Source organism: Gracilinanus agilis, chromosome 3, assembly GCF_016433145.1.
Source record: "Gracilinanus agilis isolate LMUSP501 chromosome 3, AgileGrace, whole genome shotgun sequence".
NCBI lineage: Eukaryota > Metazoa > Chordata > Mammalia > Didelphimorphia > Didelphidae > Gracilinanus > Gracilinanus agilis.
In genome coordinates, this window is record NC_058132.1 from 147,688,001 (window position 1) to 147,700,624 (window position 12,624).

Genomic DNA, 12,624 nt, shown 5'->3' on the forward strand with positions numbered 1-12,624 from the left:
AGAAAGGCAAAGGGCAGAGCTTCTCTCCTCCCATTCTCCACCATGCCTGATGACATCTTTTCACATCACCCAACCCTCAACCCAGCAGCCCAATGGGAACACTTTCTCCCTCTCTTGTGTGAGATAAGGGGGAGGAGGGCACTGCACACAGTTTGGGGTGGAGGGGGGCATGGCTAAAAAGTTCATCATCACTGTCCTAGAAGGATGGAACAAGATAGCCACAAAGGTAGCACTAGTCATAGCAATTGGTTTTGAATTATCACTCTTTCCTAATGTACTGTTCTCTATAATGATATTTTGCAAATCAACATGGAGAGCAAGATGATGGACAGGTGTCTGTTTAGAACAAAGAATGAACTGAGCCAGGCAGGGCTGTCAGGTGCAAATTCAGTTAGAAGCTCAGGCAGATAAGGAAGGATTTGAACATTTGAACTGAGATCTCATCTCAATCTGGAGATTGTTTGGGAGTAGGAGGTTGGTTTGGTGGGTAGGCCTTAGGTCAACTTTGAATTACCAGCAACCTGATACTAACCAATTTATAGTCTCAGATCCTGTGATACCTCTATACCAAAGAACCTGTTCCTGATTCATACTCCAAGAGCAAGCAACAACATCCCTTAGCTAAACAACTTGATTTGGTTGGACTCTGTGTGGACCTACCAGGCTGCCAGCTGGCTGCCAGCAGTTAATTATTGGCAAACCTGATCATTTCCTCTTCAAGTACCATCTTCATTATTAGCTTAGATTAGGAATTTCTTGTTTTCCCTCTTTCCCCAGTTTATATCCCTGTTTCCCTCCTAAGCCCAATAGCATAAAATCTTTGAAACTTACCTAAGCTTGTGTCAACTTTATCTTAAGGCTTAGTGAGTTTATCCCTGGGATACTTGAAGGAAAGGAGAATAACATCAGCTATAACAAACCATAATCCAGCAATCAAACTTTAGCGTTATCCAACTAGGCCAGATTAGCCAGTTAGAAGTATCTGTGTAATCCCAACCATAAATTCTGTACTTTAACTGGCCGGTCTGGGACACTTATTCTGAAGTTGAGTTTGGCAGATTCACCACAAACATCTGTGGGGTCCTTTGTGTTTCACTATCTCAACTCAAGTGTTATAGTTAGGTATCACTCACACACACTCAGTTTCAGCTCCTCATTTCACCAGGACCCTATTATAACATCTCCAACCTTTTTTATGAGAAATGTGGAACCTGAGGTTTGAGATAAGTAACTTTCATATATGTTGTATATGCAAAACAGGTCATATATGTTGTAAAAGTAGTAGTGGCAACATTAAACCCAGGAACACGTCTAGCGGTATAGTAAGATAATAAAAGCAGGCCAGTACCAGGTTATAAACATCTTTAAATGCCAGAGATTATACATGATTCTAGAAAAATGTTACAGATCCTAAGAGGTAGTCACTGGAATTTATTGAGGTAGCCTAGCCAAACCTGTGCATTTGGAAAATCACTTCATACTGAAGACAGGAAGCTCAATTAGGAGGCTATAGCAATAGACAAGCCAAGAGTACTGTGTAAGGTGTAAAATTTAAAATTTCTTTTAATTCTATTTTTATGACAATCAAGATATTGCTGTTATAAAGATACTGGCAGTTGTTTGCTATTTTCTTTTCCTCATTTTACAGATGAGGAAACTGAGGCAAATAGGGACTTGCCCAGGGACACACAGCTATCAAATATCTGAAGCCAGATTTAAATTCAAGAAAATGAATTTTCCTGCCTCTGAGTCTGGCATTCCATCCACTGTGCCACATGGATACCAATTCTTGGTAATAGAGACCCTGTCAATCCTCACTCAGGGTATTTACTGATTACTGTTAGCCTAATTAATAAATTGATCATACTCTGAAAGAACTTTAATCTCTGTTTACCTTAATTTCTACTGCAACAGTTGGGGAAATGTTGTGGAGGTAGTAAAAACAACTGAATAGAAATATAGGTGATGGAGAGTGATGAATTGAGAATGACACCAAAGGAACCTTCTTTTTTTTTTTTTAAAACCCTTAACTTCTGTGTATTGGCTCCTTGGTGGAAGAGTGGTAAGGGGGAGCAATTGGGGTTAAGTGACTTGCCCAGGGTCACACAGCTGGGAAGTGTCTGAGGTTGGTTTTGAACCTAGGACCTCCCATCTCTAGGCCTGGCTCTCAATCCACTGAGCTACCCAGCTGCCCCCAAACATAATTAAAGTGATGAACCCTCCAAAAAATCAGGGAAATTTGGAAGGATAGGTTTGAAGGCAAAAATAAACTGTGACATACTGAGTTTGAGATGGGCACCTGATGTTCAAGAAAGAGATTAGGAGAAAGTTAAGTCACCTGCCAAAAGACAACCCCAATGGAACTAAAGAGGTTACTATAATAGTGTATATCACAAATGTCCCTGGGCCACTCAGTTCCCTCTTATTTTTTTAATATCCAAATCTAATAAATTTAATTATTTGGTTCCACCAAAATATAACCCCAATGGAACTAAAGAGGTTACCAAAATAGTCAACCACAGATGCCCCTGGGCCGCTCCATTCCAAGTCACCCTATTTTACATATAGATCTAACCTTTGATAACCTAGTTCCTGTCAACCAGGGTAAAATTAAAGGAACTCTCACAGGACTGAGACTAAATGAAAACAGGAAAAAAATCCAAAATAAAGTTTGGGGTTGACTACTGTACTGCTATGGTTCATTTAGCATAGGAGTGAAGTCAATTCTATTTCCATAACCTCCTAAAATCATCCATTGTTAAATCACATAGTACAATAACAAACAAACAACTGAAATGAGTGGTCCCAGCCTTTCATCCAAATAAATTAGAATGTTTGATAGACTAATCATCCTTTTACCCATGTTTTGCTTATTTTTTATTATATTTCAATTTTTGACCTAGATTGACCCATTTTCAAAAGTCAAACTTTCAGTTAAAAACATGTCCCAAAGCAATTCTAACAACCTCAAAAATTCAAAATTTTTTTTTTTGCTTAGACCAGAGATTCTTAAATTTGGGGGCTTTTAAACTTTTTTTAATTTTGTTAACTGCATTTCAATTAGCTTCCTTTGTAAAACTAGATGTTATTGAAAAACTTGATTTTAAAACATTCTGAGGAGTCCACAAATTTCACCAGACTATCAAAAAGATCCATGACAAAAAAAAAGTTAAGAAACCTCGGAAACTAAAAAAAAATTTTTAAATTAAGCCACCTTCCCTTAAATCCTATAAAAAACGAATGTTACCACTTATGACACTCTTCTCCCTCATATCCTACCTCCAACCCCCATCCTCAATTTTATCTACAACACAGAAATGACCAAAGAGAACATTTTGTAGCTTTATTGAATCTTCCTTCAAGAATATTTCGTTTTCAGCCTCTCTGCGGTGAGGGTTATCTTCCTAGGAGCCTCTTTCTTCTCCTAGGCTTATAGACTGGAGCCACCGGGGTATGTGGGGGGGTCCTAAGTGAGCTCCTACAAGCCCCCCTCAACCTCCACCCACCGCGTAAAGGAGGGCTGTGCGCATGACCCGAGGCTTACGGGGAGGAGGCTGAGGGCTCCCAGTATCCAGGTGGAGACAGTTCCTGGTCCTTGAAGCCTGGAGCAGGGGTTGGCGGCTCAAGACCACTTCTTTGAGATGTTGAGATGGTTGAGCTGGTCCTCGAAGAGCTTGTGCGGGGGGAACTTGGCCGCCTTCGCCAGCTTTATGGCCTCAAAGTTCTCTCGCCTGCGGGCGGCGGAATGGTTGAACTCCTGCTCCCGGGTCATACACGGCATACTCAGCCAGTACTCATTCTCCGCCTCGATCTCCAACCTACGAATCATACCCTGCTTCATCCCCCAGGTCACCCTTCGTGGCCTTCGGTGCTTCCCGATCCACTGCTTCCCGGGAATCCGGCTGCCTCGGAGGAGAGCAGTCAGAAACATGGTACCTGTGGGGAAAGATAGAGCGGTCTAAATGCGCAGTGTCCTCTCGCAAAGGCTAATTTGCCACGCACGTCGCCCTCCCCGTTCTTTGACCACGGCCGGTCACCAGACGCAAAGGCAAAGCGTGCGAATGGATCCAAGGTTACCTAGCGAAGTACTAATTTGACTGAAAAGTCCACACTTAATTCCCACAAGGACCTGACGCAGTGCCGGAATCGGCCGAAAGCTTAGGCACCGCCGCGGCCAATCACTTTCCTCCTTCGCTCCCGCGAGAGTTTCAGTCTCGCGAGGGAAAGGAACGAGAAGAGGCCCTGAAAGCCAATACTGATAGGAGCGCGCTGGGTTTCAAACTAGCTGCAGGGCGCGCATACTGTTGGAAGAAGAGTCTGCTGATCCTTGCCAACTCTTTCCTCCCTATTCCGAGCTGCGTGCTGCCTGCTGAGCTCTGGACTCCCCCTAACTTTTCCTATGGATCCCGTCGGGAAGTTCTTTGGAAAGCTGCACAACCTGGCTGTGACCCTGGAAAAGGAGACGGCTCAACTGGAGCGGGGGCTGAACGGAGAGGAGGCGGGTGAGGGATGCGGAACGCAAGGGACTAAGGGCAAGATCTGGGGGACCCGACGTCTGCCCTGATGCGGCGTTCTTTGTATGAAAACAGAACTGGAAGGGATCTCAGAGGTCCGCCAGTCAGTAAACAAGCGTTTATATTAGATGCCTAATTTGTGCTAGGCACTATGCTAAGGGGTGGGTGTACAAAAAAAAAAAAACAAAAACAAGATTCCCTCCGCTCACGCAGCTCACAGTCTGATGGAGGTATGGAGCTGGGAACTGGAGGCAAACAATATACAGTGCTCATGCAAGGTGCAGGGTCAATGGAGGTAATTCTAGTCCCTTCTTTCTGTCGATTATTTCTACTTTAATTTGTACATAGCTAAAAAAAGAAATTTGTACATTGTAAAAAGTTATTCGCTTGTCGAGGACAGGGACTGTCCATTTCTTTGTATCCCCAGTTAGCTGGCACATAGTAGGTGCTTAATAAATGTTGACTGATTAAGAAAGAAAACACCCCGGTAGCGAGAGTCCTAGAAAGGCCTCCCTCTCTTGTAGAAGATGGGATTTGAACTGAGTCTTGAAGCCGGGAAGCAGAAGTGAGGAGGGAGAGCATGAAAGGAATGGGAGACAGCCTGGGCAAAGCCATGAAGGCAGAAGATGAACTGTGCTGTGAGAGTATGAGCAAGAAAGGAATAGTCTCTTATTTGGAGAAGAATAAAGTATGAGAAGACCAGAAAGGAGAAGGTCAGGAGGGGACCCTTCATAAAAGACTTTTAGATCATTACATTCAACTCCTCTCCTTTTATTACTGATGAGGAAACTGGGACCAAAAGAAGTGTTGCACAAGCTCAGACAGGTGGTAACACTAGTGGGATTTGAATTCATATCTTCTAGCTTCAGGACTAGTGATCTTTTCATATATTGGTGCAGTGGGAAAATTCCTGGATTTGAAATCAGAGGAACTGAATTCAAAATTTGACATTGTGAATCTGTATGACTTTGGGCAAGTCACTTGGCCTTCATAGCTTCAGTTTCCTCCTCTATAAAATGGGGGAATTGGACCAATGAACTAGGATCTGGTCCATCTCCAAATGTATAACTCTCTGTAGATTGTGATGATTAATTGGGAATAGGTAGAGTGGGGAAAGGGCAAGTTGTGTTTTAAAGAGTAAGTGTTTAAAATATATTTAAAAATATTTGTAAGCTTACAAGGCTAGAATAATATGCTGTTTTGGCTTCCCATCTTCCTTCTGACTCCATTGGATGTTTCTCCTTCCTCACCATTTATATTGAAGATTTTGAAGACTCTCCAATGAGAATTTTGCATGACTTGCACTTGGAGGTGAAGACTCTAAAGGTATTACATGGACAATGTTAATGTTGTTTTGTTTCAGGGTTTTGAAACCCCAGTTGTTTTAATGGCATATCTCACCAAAAGTTGATTTTATTTACTTTTCCCTTTAAAAGGATGATGTTAATATTCGTCTTGATAAAAGTCACTGGGAGAGGCAAGAAAGCAACAATTTTATAAAGAACACCAAATTGCTGATGGAAAGGAATACAATGGATATCACAAAAATAAGAGACTTATTCCTGAAATATGGATATAAGCCAACTGCTGTGGGAGATCCAGGTTTGAATAATTTTTTACTTCATAATGAGTTATTTTAGTATAGGATCATAGAGTATTAAGAGTTGGAAGGAACTAAAGAAATTTTCTCATTTTACTACCTCATTTTACAGATGAAGAAACTTTTCAAAGAGCCTACGTAGCATGGAAGACAGTATTGTAAAATGGAAAAAGTTCAAGAAAAAACTTTCTGGCCCCATTTTGTGACTTTTGCCATATTACTTCTGATCTCTGTTACCTACATTCATTAAAATGGGAGTTTTTAAGCTTGTCCCTATAATCTCATAGGATACTATAGGGAAAAAACAAAATGATAGATGTGAAGATCTAGTGAGTTCTTTTGAAAAAAGAGTATTTGAAAAATCAAATAGGAAAAAGTAATTTGACCTGAAGTCAACCCATTTGGGTTTTAGACCTAACTTAGTCTGCTTAAACAAATTAATTAAATATGTTAATTACTAGTTTTCTGTATGCTCTAGTTTTCTCATTTGTATATAATGATTTCCCCTTTAATTCTTTCACAAGAATAAAAAACTTCTCTAAGTATGAGGTCCTGTAGTCCAAGATATTTTAAAGTATAAACACATTTTTGTGTATCATATTTGTTTGAATCTAGAGTTGTGATTTCATCTATATAGAAAATTCCATCTACTACTGCAGATGAGGAACTTATTCTTTAAAGTCTTAGAGACTACTGAATACATTCCTAGTAGGTGCTCAAAAACAGTATTTGTATACAGGTTTCCCTGACTCCAGATCCAGATTCCTATATATTATATCACATTGCATCTCATTATATAGTATACCAATAAGTAGATAAAAGTGTTCAGATAGTATCCAAGAGAATATGGCAAATAATAATATGTTCAGTCACGGAAAGTAAGGAAAAATGACTTAAACTCTGTTTCTTTTCATCTATCTTTTCTATAGTAATGTGCTTCTAAAATGAAATGTAGGGGGCAACTGCATAACATAGTGGATAGAGTGCCAGGCCTGGAGTTGGATTCAAATTTGGCCTCAGACACTTCCTAGCTCTGTGATCCTAGGCAAGTGACTTAACTCCAATTGCCTAGTCCTTGCCATCTTTTGCCTTAGAATGGATACTTAATATCATTCTAAGATAGAAGATAAGAGTCTCTAAAAAAAAAGAAGAAGAAGAAATATGGGAAAGCTGGGGTTGAAATCAGCAGGAGTTACACTAATCTAAGTAATTCTAAATAGAACCTTTTTATTTGGGGCATATGGGATTTCATATATTAATGTTTGATGACAGTTGAATCTCATTGATGTTGAATGTTTTTCAGTGAAAAAGGAAGATGTTGGTAATGTGAAATCAGAGGAGGCTAAATGCAAAAACTCTCAGATGTCTGAGACAGAGACAGAAGATATGTCTGGTAGTTCTGTTCCTCAGAGCCCTCCACATAGTCCACAGCTTTCGGATTTTGGACTGGAAAAGTATATGTTTTCCAGAAATTTGAATATTCATCCACCAGCAATGAATGTTCAGAAACAAGAGCAAGTAACTATGAATACACCTTTTAAAGAAACTTCCCCCAAAGTGCTGAAAACTCCAAAATGCACTTTAAAGATGGATGAGTATGTGGTAGAAACTCCTAAGTTGGAACACTTTGGTATTTCAGAACATACCATGTGTTTAAATAATGATTACACAATGGTGCTTAAAAATGCCCAGAAAAATAAAAGGTAAGATCTGTTAAGTAATCGTTTTTAAGTTGTAATTACTTTTGCACTACTTGTCTTCCCTTGTAATTCATATGTAATTTTTACCTACTGTCTCTACATTTTATATTTAATGTAATTAAGGGGGAAATGGCATGATTTTTAAAAAAACTTATTTAGCATATTCTTCCATGGTTACATGATCCATGATTTTTCCCACCTCCTCTTCCTTCCCCACCTCCCAGAGCTGACAAGCAATTCCACTGGGTTATATGTGTATCATTGTTCAAAACCTATTTCCTTGTTATTCATATTTAATGACATGATTTTTTGTTCTGTTTTGTTTTCTTCAAAAATTGAGGATTTGAGTTTTATTTTTATTGTTTTAATGTTAAAAGGTTTTACTCATCTTTGAAGAACCTCACCACCTGGTTTATGAAAAAGTTTTTATTAGATACATTGGTTTATATATTTCGCTTATTCTAGGAAATTCTTTCTAGTCTACAAACTCAAGATCTGAAGAATTATCACCCCCTTATAACCATAACTACCCACTAACTCTACTTGAATGGTGTACATTTCAGGCATGTAACATAGCAAGTGAAAAGGCTCAGAAACAGATGAAGTATCGATTTGAAAGCAGAAGTAAAAGTTAAAATAAAAAAGATAAAATGTTCTAGGTATGTTAGACGAATAATATGACTTAAAGCTGGAAATGTGAGTTGTTGTCAGGTTGTAGTGGGCCACAGGTACCAGGCTAACAACTTTGAATTTTATCCGAAAAGTAATAAGGAATTACTGAAAGTTTTTAAAAAGAAGGGCTGACATAGTAAAGCAATGCCTTGGGGAAACCATTGGCAACTTTATGAAATATGAATTAGAAAAGAAATAGCAAGAGCAGAAGTTTCAATAATTTAGGAAGAAGAGATGAAACCTTGAATTATAGTGTTTACCCTAGGAGTAGAAGGAATAAAATGGATACAAGACATATTTTGGGGAGAATTTATAGGATTTGGCATGTGAGTGAAAATATAGGAAGAGTCAAAGATGAGACAGAGGTGACAATCTTCAGTTACTGGGAAATTGTGGTTCCCAAACATAAGTAGACAAGCTTTGAGTGGAGAATAGTTTAAGACACTGAATTTAAAGTGCTGGGAAGCATCCAGGTAGGTGATATCCAGTAGCTCTGAAAAGAAATTAGGGGTGCTAGGATAGACATAGATGCCACTCACATAAAATGGTGATTGAAACCATGGGAATAAATGAGAAAACCAAAGTGAGAAATAGAAAAAGAGGACCAAAGGAATGAACCTTAGGGAGATCTCTATGAATAGGGGCAGCTAGGTGGTACAGTGGATTTCGGCCTAGAGTCAGGAAGACCTGAATTCAAACCCTGCCTCACTTTCTTATCTGTAAAATAAGATAGAGAAGGAAAAGACAAACCTCTCTGATATTTTTGTCAAGAAAACTCCAAATGAGATCACGAAGAGTCAGATATAACTGAAACAACAGAACAATAGCAGCATATATGAAGAATGACAATATAGGATAAGATATCAGGAGAGGAGAAAATGAATTGACAAACATTTCTGAAGTTCTCTTGTACCAGGTATTAGGGATCAAACAAAAAGCATAAACATCACAGAGATAAGAAAAAGAATCTGGGTACCAATAATAACCTTAGAGATTGAGGAAAAGATTGAAAATATATGAGAGAGAAGGGATAACTGTTAAAACAAGGTCACCTAAGAGAGCCATTTGAAGGCACAGGTAAATGATTTAGCTTTAGATACCTTTTTGAAGGAAAGAGAACAAAAGATTTAGGAATAGAAGCTTGATGTCATATGGCCCCAGTTTTCTCAGTATTGTATGGAGGGTTATGTGTTAAGAGTAAGAGAAGGATGTATTGGACTTGTAGAAGAGAAGGTTTGAAAAGACTGCTGTAGAGAATGTGATAGGAAATGTCCAAGAATAGAATAATATGATTATTAGGCAGCTATAAAAGTTCATTTGAGTTAAACAGTATAAATTTGTGGACCCAATCATAACTCCTTCTTTTAATGCTATCTTCCCCCATTCCCATTGTCCTTAATTGTGCATTCTCATAGTGCATTATTCAATATCTGAATTAGTTGTATGTCAAAGTTAAAAGTTATCAAGGTGAAGAATTCCACGGCAATGGAGGAAACATTAAAATGGCTGACCATAGGGCCAAGACTTGAGTAAGAAAGGAAATAAAACCAGAACAGAACTGATAATAATTGATAATTGAACCTTCCAAATAAAGTAAAGAACAGCTATGGTAGAAGGAAAAGGAAAATGGGTGATACACCCATATTAACAATATAAAATAAAGATGACAATCCAAAAAATTATTTTTTTTATTTTTATACATTTATTAATATTCATTTTTAACCTGATTACATGCTTCATACCCTTACTTTCCCCTTCACCCTCCCGCTCTCCCCCCACCCATGGCCGACGCACATTTCCACTGGTTGTAACATGTGTCCTTGTTCAGGGCCCATTTCCATATTGTTGTTAGTTGCATTGGTGTGGTTGTTTCTAGTCCACATCCCCAATCATGTCCACCCCGACCCATGCGTTCAAGCAGTTGTTTTTCTTATATGTTTCCTCTCCTGCAGATCTTCCTCTGAATGTGGGTAGCGTTCTTTACCATAAATCCCTCAGAGCTATCTTGTGTCATTGCATTGCTGCTGGTACAGAAGTCCATTACATTCGATTTTACCATAGTATATCAGTCTCTGTATATAGTGTTCTCCTGGATCTGCTCCTTTCGCTCTGCATCAGTTCCTGGAGGTCTCTCCAGTTCACCTGGAACTCCTCCAGTTTATTATTCCTTTTAGCACAATAGTATTCCATCACCCGCATATACCACAATTTGTTCAGCCATTCCCCAATTGAAGGGCATCCCCTCATTTTCCAGTTTTTTGCAACTACAAAAAGCGCAGCTATAAATATTTTCGTACAAGTCTGTTTATCTATGATCTCTTTGGGGTACAAACCCAGCAATGGTATGGCTGGATCAAAGGGCAGGCAGTCTTTTATAGCCCTTTGGGCATAGTTCCAAATTGCCAGCTAGAATGGTTGGATCAGTTCACAACTCCACCAGCAATGCATTAATGTCCCAATTTTGCCACATCCCCTCCAGCATTCATTACTCTCCCCTTCTTTCATTTTAGCCAATCTGCTAGGTGTGAGGTGATACCTCAGAGTTGTTTTGATTTGCATTTCTCTAATTATTAGAGATTTAGAACACTTTCTCATGTGCTTATTGATACTTTTGATTTCTTTACCTGAAAATTGCCTATTCATGTCTCTTGCCCATTTTTCAATTGGGGAATGGCTTGATTTTTTATACAATTGATTTAACTCCTTGTATATTTGAGTAATTAGACCCCTGTCAGAGTTTTTCGTTATAAAGATTTTTTCCCAATTTGTTGTTTCCCTTATGATTTTGACTACATTGTTTTTGTTTGTACAAAAACTTTTTAGCTTGATATAATCAAAACCATTTAATTTACATTTTTTAATTTTCTCTAACTCTTGCTTGGTTTTAAAATCTTTCCTTTCCCAGAGATCTGATAGGTATACTATTTTGTGTTCACTTAACTTGTTTATAGTTTCCCTCTTTATATTCAAGTCATTCACCCATTCTGAATTTATCTTGGTGTAGGGTGTGAGATGTTGATCTAGACCTAATCTCTCCCATATTGTTTTCCAAATTTCCCAGCAGTTTTTGTCAAATAGTGGATTCATGTCCCAAAAGTTGGGCTATTTGGGTTTATCATACACTGTCTTGCTGACATCATTAACCCCGAGTCTATTCCACTGATCCTCCCTTCTATCTCTTAGCCAGTACCATATTGATTTAATGACTGCTGTTTTATAGTATAGTTTGATATCTGGTACTGCTAGGCCCCCTTCCTTCACATTTTTTTTTCATTATTTCCCTTGATATTCTTGATCTTTTGTTATTCCAAATGAAATTTGTTATAGTTTTTCCTGATTCAGTAAAGAAGTTTTTTGGTAATTTGATAGGTATGGCGCTAAATAGGTAAATTAATTTGGGTAGAATGTTCATTTTTATTATGTTAGCTCCTCCTACCCATGAACAATTAATGGCTTTCCAATTGTTGAGATCCAGTTTCATTTGTCTGGAAAGTGTTTTGTAGTTGTTTTCGTATAGTAGCTGTGTTTGTTTTGGTAGATAGATTCCCAAGTATTTTATATTGTCTAGGGTGATTTTAAATGGTGTTTCTCTTTCTACCTCTTGCTGCTCTAATGTGTTGGAAATATATAGAAATGCTGATGATTTATGTGCATTTATTTTGTATCCTGCCACTTTGCTAAAGTTGTTGATTATTTCTACTAGCTTCTTAGTTGATTCTCTAGGATTTTTTAAGTATACCATCATATCATCTGCAAAGAGTGATAGCTTAGTCTCCTCATTACCTATTTTGATACATTCAATTTCTTTTTCTTCTCTAATTGCTATTGCTAGTGTTTCTAGTACTATGTCAAATAATAGAGGTGATAATGGGCATCCCTGTTTCAATCCTGATCTTATTGGGAAGGCTTCTAATTCATCCCCATTGCATATAATGCTTGTTGATGGTTTTAGGTATATACTATTTATTATTTTTAGGTAGGGTCCTTCTATTCCTATACTTTCCAATGTTTTCAATAGGAATGGATGCTGTATTTTGTCAAAGGCTTTTTCAGTATCTATTGAGATAATCATGTGATTTTTGTTTGTTAGACTGTTGATATGGTCAATTATGTGGATGGTTTTCCTAATGTTGAACCA

At 38.3% G+C, this 12,624-nt stretch overlaps 2 protein-coding genes across 2 annotated transcripts in view; one reads left to right on the forward strand and one right to left on the reverse strand.

The window, feature by feature from the left end:
- Nucleotides 1–3,329: 3,329 nt before the first annotated feature.
- MRPL57 (mitochondrial ribosomal protein L57) lies at nt 3,330–4,150 on the reverse strand. Its single transcript, XM_044668304.1, has 2 exons — nt 4,078–4,150; nt 3,330–3,936 (listed from the first exon to the last, which is right to left on the reverse strand). Exon 2 carries the CDS (start codon nt 3,929–3,931, stop codon nt 3,623–3,625), a length of 309 nt encoding a protein of 102 aa, XP_044524239.1. The 5' UTR covers nt 3,932–3,936; nt 4,078–4,150; the 3' UTR covers nt 3,330–3,622.
- Nucleotides 4,151–4,291: 141 nt separating this feature from the next.
- SKA3 (spindle and kinetochore associated complex subunit 3) overlaps nt 4,292–12,624 on the forward strand; it is a 26,215-nt gene continuing 17,882 nt past the window's right edge. Inside the window, exons 1-4 of the mRNA XM_044668302.1 lie at nt 4,292–4,502; nt 5,779–5,840; nt 5,951–6,116; nt 7,418–7,817. Of these exons, the coding sequence (XP_044524237.1) occupies nt 4,400–4,502; nt 5,779–5,840; nt 5,951–6,116; nt 7,418–7,817 (731 nt within the window). The 5' untranslated portion in view covers nt 4,292–4,399. The remainder of the gene's footprint in view (nt 4,503–5,778; nt 5,841–5,950; nt 6,117–7,417; nt 7,818–12,624) is intronic.

Bases quoted from the DNA above. Each gene is read 5' to 3' on its own strand.
- MRPL57 (XM_044668304.1), bottom strand. From the start codon at position 3,931: ATGTTTCTGACTGCTCTCCTCCGAGGCAGCCGGATTCCCGGGAAGCAG.